This window comes from Acanthopagrus latus, chromosome 23 (genome assembly GCF_904848185.1).
Source record: "Acanthopagrus latus isolate v.2019 chromosome 23, fAcaLat1.1, whole genome shotgun sequence".
NCBI lineage: Eukaryota > Metazoa > Chordata > Actinopteri > Spariformes > Sparidae > Acanthopagrus > Acanthopagrus latus.
Genome location: NC_051061.1, coordinates 1978320 through 1995068, shown reverse-complemented (window position 1 = coordinate 1995068; position 16749 = coordinate 1978320). Strand labels below are relative to the sequence as shown.

Below are 16749 nucleotides of genomic sequence, written 5' to 3'. Positions count from 1 at the left end.
CCTAGTGATTGGGTGGTTAACAATGAAATGCTTCATAAACCATTTATTAAACAAGCAAAAGGTTATTAAACATCAGCTGCAACTTTAACATACACAGATGCTTTAACAGTTGAATAACTATCAATCAAAGTTACAATTTATGATGATTATTTTAGGGTTATTAAGTTTAATTTTGAATGTTGCCAACAAAATTACATGTAAACATGAAATATGTCAAACTAATGGTCATATCAGAAATAAGAAAAGTAGATATATTACATAGTTCATTCTGTGTAAAACAGAGTATTTCCTATTTACATCAGTCTGACTAAGTATTTTGGTTCGTTTCATTACTTTACCATTGCTCACTTTGTGAGCCAACTGTAGTTTATCAAAGCATATCATTACACCCAATACGTGCTAATACAATAATGATATGGTCATTTAAAAATATACAAAGGCATAACCTGAGATTTATTGTACTGACAACAATTAATCATAGAAGACTATGTAATTCATTACTATTGTCAGCTTCATACATCTGTGCTGGTGATGGCTGCAGCTGCAGACAAAATGTTTTCAGATTGTCTGTCCCAGTCTTGTGAGTGTGATATCTCAGGAATGCCTGAGGGAATTTCTTCAAATTTGTCAGAAATACCCACTTGGATCCTTTTGATTCTGTGTATTAGGTGAGTTGGTGTGAAGATCAGAGAAGTGCCTCAACGCTTGATATTTGCAACCTAAAACGGAGAGCAGGCGTGAGAGGGTGTTGCTCCATCTGTCCACCAGACACCACTGTTGAACCTCACAAACTAATACTCTATAGCAATCCTTAATTTGAAGCACTGTGGCAGGTTTATTCTTGACGGACAATACATTTAATCAGACTGCTTGGATAGATTATCACAATATTGCAAGCAATATGTCATAACACCACACACTGTGCAAATATGCACCAAGGTTGCATAATAAAGCGCTTTTAGAGACAGCATAAAAAAAACAAAATTAAAGTAAAAGGAAGTATCAGTATGAACAAATGGCTTCAGTATACAGTATACAGTACCGCTGACACGCAATAAGTCCAACAGCTAAAATTATGCTGTCATCTTCATGACAGCTGCATTTTGTACAGAGTCAATAAAATGTAAGAAAACAAATCAGTGAAAACTTCATGAGAGAATGTGAGGAGAATAAATGAAACGCTTCAGAATGTAGTATTTTTACATTTAGACAGTAAGAGAGTGTGTATTTTCTATGTGTGTGGTGTAATTTTCAAAAATGTATTTTCTATGTTTCTTTTTGATGTGTGTGTTTTCCTCTGTGGTCAGTTTTGCTGATGTAGGAAGGAAATCTTCCCATTCCCTGCACACTTCTCTGGTAAGTCACTGCCCAGATCAAGGCGAACTGGAGACACTCAGCTTAACAAGGTAGGTCTCGTGAAAATGTCTTTCATGTTGTCCTATTTTACTTGTGCTGTATAACCCTCTATAAGTTCATATGTTTGTAGTTTGCGTTGATGAATATATTTTTGTGAATTTATTCCCTTTTTGCCTCTGCCACATTGGTACTGTTTGTCATCAGTTTTTATCTTTTCTTTTTGCTCACTCTAATTCATTTCCCTGATGTTTTGCTTGTGTTTTATGTAGTTGATGTTTTAAAAAGTCTAAAAATATGTCAAGTCTAGAAATATGGATATCCTAATATATCAGTAAGTGTAAGCTTAGTATGGTTTACAAGTACGCCCCAATTCTCACTCATATATGAATAAACTTCAACATTATTAATGACCACAGTCAGTCCAAAGCCCTGCATGTTGCATATGTGATGAGAGGATGTTTGTGTGTCATGTTTCTCTGACCTAGGGGAAATAGATTCAACTCACTTATAGCAGCATTGTTCATCTTTTCTGGATTGTCTTGGTGTGGCACATTTTTATATCGTACATTTGTTTTCCTGGTGTGTAGCATCAATGGACAATTATCAAATACCTAAAGCAGCACTATATGTCTTGAAAGTAGATATATTCCTCCTCTTATAAATGAAAATGAAGAGTTGAATTCACGAGACATAAAATGCAACCTAAAGTATGAGAGATGATTCATAAAGTCAGCATACTAACTAAGAAATGACAGAAATGTCTATTCGTGCATCTGTTGGTAACAGTTTTGCATGTCAAAGATGTTGATTTCACAGGTTTTATCACAAATGTGAAAAAAGAAACTAAGACCCTGCATCTAAACATGTCTGACGTGTCTTAGGAACTTTCCTACCATCTGTCAGCATTGGTTTGAGAAAATTGAGAATTGAGAAAATAGTGGTTTCAGGTTTAAGGATTAGGATGCTGACTATGAACTACAACCACCACACGAATCTGTCTGTGGAGCTTTGTTGCATGTTTTTCATCTCTTTCTTCTGTTGCTGTCTAACAAAGGCATCAAACAAAAAAAAATATGCATTGTCAGTGTGTCCGTCCTGACCTTCTCATTTCTTCTGAACCATACTCTAACCTGCCCAGCCAGACCTCCTATCTACACACTTGGCCCTACTGTTCATGTTAAGTTAGTTGAAACAGTGTCATTTGGCTGACTGGTTTGTACAACTGTCTTCCCCTCTTCTCCTCTTAATATATTCAAGTGTTTTTCTATAGTAACAATTTACAGTTTTCTCCATATACATATCTGTGAAAACACAACAATGATCAAATACATAAATAATGTTTTCATTGAATAAACAGGCCTGAATAGAATTAAAAAATGGGATTAATCATTCAGAAATTAATTAATGGCAAAAACGATGGCAAAATAAATGAGTACATGTCTTTAATTTGTAAGTCAACATTTCTAGGTACTGGCAATGCCTTCAGTAATGAAAATGATAAGAGCTGTAACCTTTAGTCAATTCATTGATTAGTTAATTGATGTAGAGTTAATTGGCAAATATGTCTATAGTGAAGATATTAGTTTTTGTGATGTTTCAGAAAATGCCCTCCTTCATTTCTAGGATTTCTAGGTCTTCATATTGGCAAACTGTATATCTGTAGGTTTTGGACTGTTGACTGGAATACAAAGGACATCTGGAGACATCACCATTTGTTCTGGTAAAATGTGATGGGACCTGTTTCTGATCATATGGGAGATTAGACTCTGATGAAAATAATCTTTAGTTGCAGTCTGTCATTTTTCTGATTTCGTAGACTGAAGGAAAAAAAAAAGATTAATTGAGAAAATAATCTTCAAATGAATCAATATTGAAAACACTCATTTTGCATCTTCAGCAATATTGATAATAACAACTATACTTTCATATGAATGAGCAAATATTAACTCTTTTCCATCAGTGGATTATTTCTAACAAAATAAAATCTAAAATCATGACAATGACACGTGACTGTTAGCAATTGATTAATGAATTAAAAGCAACCTTCAGTAATTAATGTTTCCCTTTTGTGAATGCTGGAGCCAGAGGCCATGATTCCAATTCATCCCAGGAGCTGGGTGGATGTGGCACACTTCACCAGCGACACCAAGTGCTCAACTGTTGACCAGTGAAAAATGGAAATCGATAAAAACAAAGTGAACTGTGGGCATCTTTAGAAAACTGTTGCTGAAGTGTCTGAAAACTAGCCGCGAGAACACCAGCAGAGAATCTACTGTGTGCTTGATGAACGCTGTGGAAAATCATCATATAGCACATGAGTCCTCCATAAAGTGATTTAAAAGAATTAGAATAAATGACGTAACTGTAGAAAATGTTTGATTGTTAATGGAGGGATTGAATTAAATCACAGACAGATATAAAATCAGTGTTTAAATCTCAGTTTAGAAGTTACATTACATTACAACGGAGAGTCTGATACAAATTATATGCAAAGTGAGTGGATCCAGGAGACGACTGCGCAGGACGAGGCATCACCAAGGTGTTCCCGAGCCACGCGACCTCCTGTCCACCATGGTGACCTGGAAGAGGGCAGACCACACAAGATAATTAGTAATAGACAGAGAGAGGCATCAAGATTTACAGAAATACAGATATGAGGAGATAGTGAAGCAGAGGAGAGCAGTGATCCAGCAGAGCCCAGGGTGCGACGATCTAGATCGATCAGTATTTCAAGGCAGCAGGAGCCCGGAAATGGTAGACGGTCCCAGGGGGCCTGTGGTCCATCAGAAGGGAGCCTGAATGAAAGAGAGGAGGAGGCGAAAGAGGAGGAGGAGAGAGAAGAGGAGGAGGAAGCTATAGAGAGTGTGACACAGCTTGCGGCTTGTGGGAACAGAAAACAAAAACAAAGGTTAGAGAAATGCGATACTGATCAGAATAAACAGCTTGTTTCTCGTCTGCAGCACAATGTGAATCTAGTACTATAGGAACTCTCTGAGACTGACACCTACCCACTGAAGAAGCTTACAATTGATATCAAGGGCTAATTGAAGGCTAAATCGAAGAAGTGAGATTTGAGTTCAGATTTCAAGGCGTCGACTGAGCCAGATTGTCTGATGTCAGCTGGGAGGTGATTCCTGAGGAAAGGAGCCTGATAGGAAAAAGTCCTGCAGCCAGCTGACTTCTTCTTTATCCTGGGAACCATCAGCAGCCCTGAATTTTAAGAGTGTGATGTACAAGTTGGAATATATGATGTAATGAGATCTGACATGTACGACGGGGCAGGGCTGTGTACAGTTCTGTATGTCATCAGCAGCACCTTATAGTCTGATCTTATATGAGCTGGGAGCCAGTGCAGAGGTGCTAGGATTGGTGTAATATGATCACATTTTCTTGTACGTGTTAAGACTCTAGCTGCAGCACTCTGAACCATCTGAAGACTTTTAGTGCTCGAAAATAAGGCATTGCAATATTCCAGCCTAGACGAAACAAAGGCATGAATCAGGATCTCTGCATCCGCCATGGACAGGAAGGACCTCATTTTAGCTATGGTGCGCAAGGTGGAAGAAAGTGATCTTGATAATTTCTGTAATGAGCTGATCAAAAAAGAGGGTAGAATCAAAAACGACATCTAGATTCTTGACGGTTGAACTTCGAGAACGAAAACAGTTAGCGGGGCGATGACCAGCGTCTCTGTTTTATCTGAATTTAGGAGCAGGAAGTTTTCTGAGATCCATTTCTGCACCATGTACAAGCAAGTCTCTAATTTCGTGATTTGAGATTTACCATCAGCTTTTATGGGCACATACAGCTGAGTGTTCGTATAGCAGTGGAAATGTATTCCATAACGAATAATTTGGGGGAAAGGGATCCAAGAAGCAGGTAGTTGGTTTTTAGGATGAGACAATTTTAGACAATACCTCAAGGGAGATCTTTTCAAAAGTGTTTAGAGCTGAGACTAACTGAGAAACGGCAGAAGGATGTTTTTTTTATAATAAACTTTGACGAGGAAGCCAGAGATGATGAGTTAATTTTGATTCTGAGCTCATCAAGAAATCTAAGAAATCATTTGCACTGAAGGGTGCACAGCTCACCGACTGTGGTTTGTGAGCAAGTTTAGCCACGGTGTTGAAGAGAAATCCAGGATCGTGTTTATTATTGTTTATTAGGCCGGATATATGCTGTTCTAGCAGTATTTAGAGCATGCTTATGATTTAGTACACCATCATGCCAAGCAAGATTAAAAAAATGTCCAATCTAGATTTTCACCATGCTCGTTCCATTTCCCTGCAGGCCTGCTTGAGATCTCAGGTTTCATCAGTAAACCAGTGAGTAGATTTCTTTGGTCGTCTGGTCTTGGTAGAGACTGATGCCACAGAATCGAGGAGAGAAACAAGCACTGAGTTCACTTCATTTGTGAAACTTCCCACAGGTTTTGTCAGAATCGCTAGAGAAACCAGGGCCTCAGGCAGTTTATCATTTAGCGTTGCCATGATTGCTGGCCTGATATGACGAGAAGTAAAAGCATTTGTGTCACCGACAGGCTAATGACGCTTCAAATGTAATGAGAAAGTGGTCCGACACAGCAGAGGAGATGGAGGCGACATTCAGGGCCGACACATCTAGTCCATGGGAAATTATCATATCCAGATTGTTTCCACTGGAATGAGTGGGTTCATGGACAAGCTGAATAAAGTTGGAAATACCAAGAAGTCTAAAAAAAAGTTTTCACTAGAGGGTCAGAGGGCTTATTTAAGTGGATATTGAAATCCCCACTTATTAGGATTTTATCTGAGTGAGTGACAAGGTCTCCAATAAATTCATCAAATTCTTCTAGAGATTGGGAGTAAAGCCCTGGAGGTCTGTACACTACAACCAGGTGGAAGCCTGTTCCCCTTCTCAATCTACATCCTGAGCTATACAGCTGTATACAACATTTGGCTGTGCATGACCATGTGACTGTGATGACCGACCATAAAGTGCCCTCTGTTCCTTTAGGAAGTCTGTCTCGCCTCTAAACACACATTTACACTGAACTTTGAGTGTGCATTGTGATGTTGCTTTTATTTTGACCTCTTGTCTGCATTCCCGGCCTCAGATTAGGACCCACCGAGATTTGGACTTGGATCATTGCATTCAAAGTCCAGTGTGCTCACCATTGCACCACTGGTCCACTATGTGGCGAGTCACATGTTCTATCACCATCTATCTTACACAGACCATACAGTGGTTTTGCATACAGTCATTGTCATAGTGGTTAACTTACCTCACCTGTGGTGGGAGTTGGAGAGGCACGACATACTCAAATGACATTTAGTATTTGATCTTCTGTACAATGTGACTATACAAATGTGACTGCAGCTGTTTTACCCTAACCAGAAATAAAATGCAGCTTTCATTTGAAAATCATGTAACTTTTAGAAATAATTGGATTCGTTATAGTATCATGCTTGCTACAGGAATGTATTCAGGTTATCTGTATCGTCTCTCACTCTTCTTCCCTCCACGATTACATCTGGTTTTGGTTTCCTGGCCCACATACACCCAGTCTGGCCTCCAGCACATCAGGTGGTCAGAACACCGTTTTTAACCTTAACCTTTAAACCAGGTTTAACCGAGAATTTATAAGATTGACCATATTCAGATGAATTCAGAAATTCAAATCAGAGAGACTCAACGACTGTTATGCTGTCTTAACAGAACTCCCATCACTCCAGTTCTTACATATTTACACTGGCTTCCTGCCTGTGTAGGAGTAGATTTCAGACTCCTGCTGTTGGTTTCTGAAGAGCTTAATGGTTTCAGGCCAAAATACATTTCTGATCTGCTGCTGTATTACGAACCATCCAGACCTCTGAGGTCGTCAGGTACAGGTCTGCTTCCACGAGTCAGAACTAAACATGGATGAGCAGCGTTGAGTTATTGTGTGTGTGCCACATACCTGGAACACACTCCCTAAACACTGCAGATCTGCTCCAACTCTCACCTCTTTTAAATCAAGACTGAAGACCTTTCTGTTTGCCACTGAAGCAAGTCAAGGCTTTTAACTGCACTGTGACTTTTACTCTTAAGTCTAAATCTTTTAAACCTATTCTTTTAAATTTTTTTCTAACTCTTTATAATGTTTTGATCCTTGATGTCTTCCTATTTGTTTTTAATGTGTTTTGAATAAAACCTTTTAATATCTTAATGTAATTTTATGCCCCCATAAAGTACTTTGAGTTGGGTTAGGGTCTGAATTGTGCTATTCAAATAAACTTTGTAGTAGGTAGTTCTAGTTTTTTTCATAAATGAGTAAAATAATTTTACCTTCCAGTAAAAATGTAATTCAACTCACCACTCAAAGTAGATTGTATGTGCTGTGTGACTGAACATTTTCAAGGTCTCTTGAAAGACCAAGATATCATTCTTCTTCTTCTTCTTCTTCTTCTTCTTCTTCTTCTTCTTACTATTATTTGAGTTACTGTAGCCACAGGCATCTTGTTTTCTACTGCTGTTTCTTATAGCTTCAGTTTTAATGCCTATTATTTTATCTTTATTATACAAATTGATATTGATTGAAGTACTTTTTAGATGTTCCATTTAAAGTTGACTGATATTTACCCTGGAATTAATCATTTTACTTTTTATGTATGTATATATAATGAAAATATATAAAAATTACATATTTTTCTTCATTTATGTCACTGACTTATTTTGCAAGATGTCAGGAAAACACACATTGTGAGATTAACACATTCATCTGAAAAAGAAACAGTATCAAGAGTGATACTCACACATATGTTTTATTTAGTTGAATTTTGACTTTAGAAAAACAACAACAAAATGTAACTTCCTGGAGGAGGATAGTTCATTGTTGAGTCCCGTCCCCAGACACCAACTCAAAGCATCAGTATTTGACAACCTGGAAATGAGACACAACAATCAACCGTCTTTCTCCAGGAGGCAAAAAGTTACTGCTTTTTACACAAGATGGAATTTCATGGGAGTCCGTCCTCTATCACTGGAGTTTTCATGTCCACTAGGTATAACACTGGTTTCATTTTACTTCAAAGCTACGTTTCAGTGAAAGTGAAAACCTCTCATTTTCAGATTTCTAAGTGTTCTGTCCCTTCAGTAAATCATTGAAAAAAAAAAATCATTATAATGCTATAGTATAATATCATTAAAATAAACCAGTGTACAGGATACTGCTCTGCTCATTTTGAAGGCCGGTGGGGTTGATCTCGATGGGGTTTTAAGATGGAGTGAAGACGCCCCCTTGTGGCTTAAACTGACCACATCACCTCTGCAAATAAAATAGTTGTAAAGAGTTAATATATACTATCAAACTATCTATTACACTCTGCACACATATAAGTCTAAAAAAAAAGATTGCAAAAAATAATTTACTTTTCTAGTCAGACATGTTTTATTCATACAAAAAATATTTCTAAAACATAGAAATTTACAGTAGCAGTGATATGTCAAGCTGTCAAGCATGTAATTTGTTAATTTATTTCAAAACGTATAAAAGTGACAGATTTATTAATTGGGAGTTGAGAATGGTCCAGATGTTGGGCTGACAGGCTGACATCTGTCAAGGAAACAAGCCTCTGAGTGGCTGCTGAGCCCCCAAAACAGCAGAGCAATTGTTAAACAGTGTTTCTTAGTGAAATGCTGCCACCTACTGTGTTTAACTGGTAACAACATGTGGTTATATTTCAGGCATGCCCAGTTAGCCTTCTACTAGATATACATATATATTACTTATATTACTACATTCCTACTGATTTACAGCTGTTGCATCAGTCAGTTAATGCTGACTTTTTTTTATTTTTTATTTTTTTAATGTAAGCCATATATGTAACGTTATACACTCATAACTAAAGTTGGATAAGTAACAGGCATTTTTAAGTCCAACCACAATGTTTTCCTAAACCTAACCAACTAGTTTTAGTGCCTAAACCTAAATAATCTGAGCCTGCAACAAATGTTTGATATGCCAGTCACATGCTGGCTGCACCACTGCCACTGTGATATACAGTATAAGTCATTTTGGGACCAGGGTGTCTTACTCCCTGCTGACATTATTAGCAGGAAAATGAACATTGTTTTGTCAAATAAAGAGTTTTATTGATTATGACCAAAAGCTCTCTCGCATAACAAACGTGTTAATAGATATTTAGCTTAGTCACTGACAGGATAATGACTTCACACAGTTTATCCAAATGTGAGGGAGTGTTTCTATCTGGTAACGTGCTTATCCAAAAGTGATTTAATCACAAATGACTTTCCTTCACATAGAATTCATCACAAAGAGACAAAATACATTGACAAGAAATGCACAACCCACATTTACCACAAATATGAATCGACCAATCTGATTGGCATAAGTTTAACACAATATGTACCTGAATCTATCTTTTCATTTCAAATCTAGAGTCAAGACAGGTCACCTGTGATTGTCTTCACACATTGTCACTGTATCTTTTAGTCGTCGTTTTTGTGCATCACTGCCACAGTGTCACAGGTGACCCAAAGGTCCAGTATGCTATTTAGATCATCCACTCAGTAACGGAGAGGTCACTGGTTCGATCCCAGGGCATCTGGACAGTAGTGTGGACTTGTTATCAAAGACCTGGTTGAAGAGGATGGGAGAACCTGTGTGGTTCTGTCTACAGAAGGTTGATGAAGCAGCCAACACCTCAGTAGAAACCGGAGCTCCAAGATGCAGTTCCTCCCGTGGCCACCGGATGCTTCTACTACTTGATCTGAATGGGCAAAACCTGAAACTACTCTACAGAAATATAAACTAGGTATTTTTTTTTCAAAAGTCCAAAAGTCTAATTAGTGTTTCAGTGGTAATTATGGTCAAAGTTTTAAAAAGAAGATATTAAGGCTCAGGGCTGTCAATCATTTGGATATTAGGGCTCCATCAGCTACCAAAAAAGGCAGACCATATCCAAACAGCTAATTTTAAACTCTCCTGATATATGGATCTGTGATTGAATCTTATGTGTTTGTGTTTCTACAGTACATATTTTTGTGTATTTAATTTATATTAATTTTTAATATTTGTGTATCCTGTCACTTCCCAGCCCTCTGGTTCTCATCCCTTTTGGTTTCATCTCCTGGAAACATCTCAGGGTTCTCCGCCAGAGTGGCTCGCACTTTCTTCTTCTCCTTAAACCTCCCAGAGTGAGACACCTTTACGTGGCGCCCCTTACTGGCTGTTGTTTTATCCACGATCCTCTCCAGCCGGGCGTCCAGCTGGGGGTCGTGCACCATGTCCTCAGGGTGGGCGGCAGACCCAGTCGCTGCACCAGTGGTGGCGTTGGAAACAAACTCTGCAGGGATTTCATACAGAACCTTAGGTTGGGATTTCTTTCTCCTCAAGAAAGTCAGCTTCCACCAGCCTGGAGACGGCTCTGCCATGATGGAGGATTGGTGGGATGGATGAAGCACTAAGGAAATGGTTTGAAAAATATTGGAAGATTGTTAAATTGTTGGTCTTAAAAAAAAAAAAAAAAGGATCATCTGCACACAGCACTGCCTAGTAGGTGCACCTCTTTGTGTGTCCATTCACCCATGACACTGTTAATTTTTCAGTGTAATTCAATACTCTCCATATGCTGTGGATGCACATATGCTCAGGTTACTGTGTGTGTGCATCAGAGTGCATTTGTGTGTGTTTAGGGACAGAGAGAAACATACAAGAAGTCAGATGGATATATGTGAGTGTTAATGAGCTCATGTTTTACTGAGCTGATCTTTTATGACTGTTAATTCAGCTTCTGAGAGATGACGAAAAGGATGTTAGCATACTGCTGTTAGCGTTTAGCTCAAGGCACCACTTGGTGTAAATGCAGCCTCATACCTGTATAATCACTAGTGTGGCTTTAGAGTGTTTGTTGTGCTTAACTTTTGTCAGAACGACACAAAAACAACTACAAATCATCCGTGGTGGAATGTCATACTGTAAACTTTATAGTGTACCATATAATGTGTATTTAGGTCCCTAACACATTTACTACTAGGCCACTGACATCATAAGCAAACAACAACAATATAATGAAGTATCAGAATGGTGGAAAATATCCACCAACAGTGAGATCTGACCTTTTTCAGAGATCAAGTTGCACTTTGGTTAATTGTCGGGATTTAAAGGGTAACTTTCCCAGCTGGCATGCAAACTGGCGGCAGGTCAGCTCCTGATGGCCTTGTGGCCCCGGGGCAAGTTTTTCATAGCAGCTGAGTAAACAGAAACTAAACCACATTGTTTTTATTGTTTCTTTTCTTCTCTCTCTCTTTCACTCTCACCTTCTCTCTTACGCTATTTCATGAAGACGTGATATGCTCAGATAACTGATTATTGTTTGGCTCCCTTTGTCCCTATTCATGTAGATTCTATAAAACTTTGAAGTGCCGGCAAGTAGTGTCGGGGAGCAGCCATTTCACTGCCAGCTGTGCGGAACACATTCTAAATGGCAGACTGAAAAGGACATTTTGAGAAAAATAACATTTAGAGATCAATGTACATTTTATGGTGTCATTAGGCCATGAAGTGTCCTGATGGCTGCGTGCTCCAATGTCATTTTTTCATGTTGTGACTGTGAATGTTTCATGAGTAGTCAAGTTCAAGATTTTATCATTTAACCTCTGCATGGCCAAAGTAGACAGTTGGACATTACTGGCAGGCTGACGTCTCTGTGGGACTGTAAGTTTGACAGACATTGATGGTCCTCAGAGGATGAAACCTACTGATATTAGTGACCTTCTGAATTCTGAGGCACCATCTTTTGGTCAAAATTTCACTTTTTTAATGTTAGCATGCTAACATGCTAAACTATGGCCTTCATCGGCTGCGAGGAACCTGGCTGTAATCCTTGACGACAGACTATCCTGCACCCCCAAACGTCACTGCTGTGGCCCGATCCTGCAGATTTGCCCCCTACGACATCTGCAGGATCTGGTCTTTCCTCTCAAAGGGCGCAACGCAACTCCTGGTCCAAGCGCTGGTCACCTCCTGTCTGGACTGCTGCAACTCGCTAGACTCCCAGGCTCTGTGACTAAAACCTTGCAGCATATCCAGAACGCTGCAGTAGGCTTTGTTTTCAATCTACCCAACTTCTCCCATGTGACCCCGTCCTCTGTGACGTCTACTGGCTTCCTGTTGCTGCGTCTGATTCAAGATGATGGTGCTGGCCCTCAAGGCCGTCAGCGGAACTGCACCTGTCTTCAATCAAACACTGGTCAGACCACATGCCCCAGCACGATCACTTAGCTCCACTACATCGATGTGCAGGATGGTGCCGCAATTGCTGAGAGTAAACAAATGTCGCTCAGCGAAGTTGTGACTCCTGACCAGTGTCAGAGCAGAGCAGAAAAGACTCAAGACTCACTAGTTCAGACTTCGACCCCACATAAGCAAGACAAAAAAAAAAGTGTATGCACTTTTACGTTCTTATAATTAGCCCTTAAATCACAGCACTTGTGTACTTAAGTTATCCTTGATAAATAGCAGCTACTATGCCGACGCTTGAAAATTGTTTCTATTTTTTCATTCTTGCTTTATCGACGGTGATATGTTGTGGTTTCTTCCTTGTGACAAATGTATTTATTGTCAGTTGCTTTGGACAAAAGCATCTGCTAAATGCTATAAATGTGAATGGAAATGTAGAGCTTCACAGCAAAACTGCGTAGCGGCATTATCCTAAACAGCTGAAGTAGCTGGGGACTTGTTTGTCTAGGTGTAGTCACCTCTTCACCAACCCCCATGTTTACCGTGTGTGTGTGTGTCTCTGTGTGTCTCTCTGTGTGTGTGTGTGTGTGTGTGTGTGTGTGTGTGTGTGTGAGAAAGACAGAGATCAAACATAGGAGGGAGTGTTCAAAGGTTGTTAGGGAGAATACTGGACTAAACGTGTTGAACCTTCTGAATTATTATAACATAGGCCAACTGTGTCCACTCATGTTTGACGTGCAGTGTGTTGTGCAACAGCAGTAAGCATGAGAATGGACATACATGGTGAGTATCAGAGCTATTAACCCTAACACACCCTACAGCAAACCCCCTGCCATCCATGAAAGCCAAATGTATAACAATCACAGCCAGCTGCTTGAATATTTGCTTTCATTCAGGGTTGACACACTATCCCTTCTCCTGTCACTTGCTGTATGGTACCCCAACCAGAATATAACCTTTAGGATTTGCCACTTGGCATGAGATAATGTGCATATGCAATTTTAACACTGACAAAATTAAACATTTGTCTTTAGAGAAATGTTAACGCCTAAGACAAAACTTCTGGAGGTCTGGAGGGCACTGCGGTAAGAAAGTGTTGGATACTATAATGCAGAGACTTGTTTTTATCAGTGCTGAGATACACAATCACTGTTGCTATGTGAGTGCAGGAGTAGTCCCAGCAGTAAGTGGCACACTTAAATTCCCCTCTAAATAATATTTGGCTCTATAACCTTGGTGACACAGTGAATACTTCCTGGGTAAGCTGATGATCTACATTAGCTGGCAAGTTAACAGCTTGTAACCAAACCAGTCGGTCTTAACAGCACCCTTAGATTCTCTCTATTCTCTGCAATTTCACTCAATAAAATCTTTTTATTCAAGAGAGAATAAAGTTCTTGCTAACTGACTGTAGTAAAGCTGTTCACTCAGAAACTAAGGAGCAATTCCTTCAAAAGTTGTATTTGTACTATCAACTCTTGTCTCATAACTGCCGACAAACCAAGTCTCTGTGTGCTGCAGGGAGGACACATTTTTGTAGGCTATTTTTCAGATTATTTGAATTATTGCATACTATCATCTCTGTGGTAATTACAAGTGTGTGATACCTACACGTTTTGCTTAGCAAGATAGTCTTCACACCACTTTTATGACGTTTGAAATGTAAATGACAACAACAGACTACACTGTGGTCACATGACTTCAACGTCCGTACCGTACACACTTTACTATAAATGCATCCAGCTATCTGTTCTTAGAAAAGTTTGCAGCTAAAATCAGCCGTCAAAAATGGACTAGTGAGTAGCTGAGTCTTTGTGTACTCTAATGTCCCAGACAACCTCTGTAGTCTCATTTATACTCTTGATGGCAGCAAACAAAATATGAAAAAAAAAAAAAAAATCTTTCAGACAAGCACAGTATTTACCCACAAGTCTTCTTTCATGTCTCTAACCAAAAACGTATTCTAAAACCCACGTACCTGGAGGCGGGGAAACTGAAGGTGCACACCTACTAACTTATTCGCATGTATTAGGGCTCATACCTGCAGCACTACAGTGAAGCAGTTTAAACAAAAGTGGATGATGGAACACAGCTAATAACAAAAGAATTAATGGCCAACCGATATATCAGTCAGGCTCTACAAAAAGGTATGCAAACACACTTTGCTGAATCTTCCAATAGTGATACTGATTCAGTCTCTTTCCCTGTCTTAAATGTGTGTTTATGATCATATTTAAGGTCTGGAGTATTAACAGAAGAAGAGGAATCTTTATTAAAGATAAATATACAGAAAATCCCAATACATTTTTCAGACAGAATGATGTTACTGGACTGAAACATACCCAGCAGATGTAATGTAATATTACCAGGATTTTGCCCAGGATGGAAATGATTGAAGCACTGATTAACCATCAGCCCAGGACTCAAGTTGCCCAAAAGCCAGTTTTACTGTGTTGGAATTGGCTAATTTGTGTTACAAGGCATTCAAAATATCAAATGTTCAGGAAAAAGGTCATATTAATTCATAAAAATCCCATCAAATAAAACATTATTAGTTTATAATAATTGCAATTTGTAACTTTTATATTCTGTGTTTCATCCTTTCCTGTTTAATCATCCGTGCCCTCAGGGAGGCCAGAGACAATAGTGACTGAGGCAGTAGAACAAAAAAGGACTCAGACCATTATGGGCCACATCATCAGTAACATAGGATCAAAAAGCTGATCACAGAAAAATCTCATCCATCAGGGCACCAGAGTGCTCACCTGTTTTATTCTCTACAGTACATGTCTGGCTGCCATTTGCTGTCCCAAATACCATTATTATCATTTCAAATCAAGGAATGTAGTAAAAAATGTAAGTATGATAAACAACTTTTTAACTATTCATGCCTCAAATTTATTGAGAAACTTCTAAAATCTAAAAATCTCAGCTTTGTGAGTGCGTGTTGTAAAATGACACCGCTCAAGTATTGACATGTAAATATTATATTTAAGAACAGTACTCAGTATAGTAAATGACCTTTACAATGCTTTAAACTCACCTGTTTGAAACAGATGTTGTCTGTGTCCAGCTGTGGTTGACTTCAGTGGCTTTCAGGATCAGTTTCCAGACAGCTTGTCGAACTCCTCAATTTCGGCCGCCTAGCAAAAAATGTGCATTGGACTTTCTTGTTGTCTCGTTGACCTCTGCTATACCTCTGTCAGAGACGGGAAATGTGTTTATATGCTGAAGGAGCACATGGAGAGGTCTCTGCTTACCTGGGGCCGATTAATCATGTTGTCTGAGCAAAGTGAGGGATTCAAATTGAGAGACTGAACGTCTCACCTGGTTTTATTCCCTACTTCTTCACAGTGGAGAGTCCATAATCCATTGTCTTCATCAAAAACGAGACTGAATCCCAATGTGGAGTCACATCTGGCACTTTTACAGGTGCCAAAATATGCTTAGTTGTTGGTAGTCCAGGACACGGTTACTGTCCCTATGGTTTGTCGTTCATTGTGGTACATCCTCACAACTCCACATTTCCTCCTTTTGTCCTCTACACATCCACTCCTCAGTCTGTCTTCCACTAGGTGCTGAGTTACAGGTGCTGTGTTTGACCCCTCCCACTGACACACACACACACACACACACACACACACACACACACACACACACACACACACACACACACACATGCACACACACACACACACACACGCACTCACGCATGCATGCACACACAATCAAGCCTTACTATACTTGTGAGGGCTATGGCTAAACTCAGAATATTGACTAGAATGAATGTACTACCCTTAAACTCACGCCTGTCTCTACTCTGTGCCTGGCTGTTCACTGTGTAGGTTGTGATTGTAATTTTGATAAATTATGATCTGAAGCTATTAATATATATATATTGATATATTAAATGTCGTTGCTAACATGCTAACATGAGTGTTATCATGCACTCTAATAACTTCATTATCAGTAAATGAAGCATTTTGGTGATTTCAGAAGTCCTGTCAACACATTAACTGGGTTATCTGACTTATTATTAGGCTCAATGACATCAGAGCAAGCATAACAGAGCAGATTATTTTATCAGGGTACTCTTGACACATTTGCGCCTTTAGTTTGATTTCTTTCTGTGCTTTGTTCTTAAGCCAGAGACGTCACGCTGAGCACCGCGT

The 16749-nt window shown here is 39.2% G+C and overlaps 1 protein-coding gene across 2 annotated transcripts; it reads right to left on the bottom strand.

Moving 5' to 3' along the window:
* Positions 1-8834: 8834 nt before the first annotated feature.
* prr15la (proline rich 15 like a) lies at positions 8835-16160 on the bottom strand. Of its 2 annotated transcripts, none has more exons than XM_037090102.1 (3): positions 15838-16160; positions 15621-15720; positions 8835-10799 (listed from the first exon to the last, which is right to left on the bottom strand). In XM_037090102.1, the coding sequence occupies exon 3, from the start codon at positions 10768-10770 to the stop codon at positions 10423-10425; it is 348 nt and encodes a 115-aa protein (XP_036945997.1). In that variant the 5' UTR covers positions 10771-10799; positions 15621-15720; positions 15838-16160; the 3' UTR covers positions 8835-10422. The 2 variants fall into 2 exon arrangements, with proteins under 2 accessions (XP_036945997.1, XP_036945998.1); XM_037090103.1 differs by having other exon boundaries at positions 15621-15776; positions 15905-16160.
* Between the last annotated feature and the right edge of the window lie 589 nt (positions 16161-16749).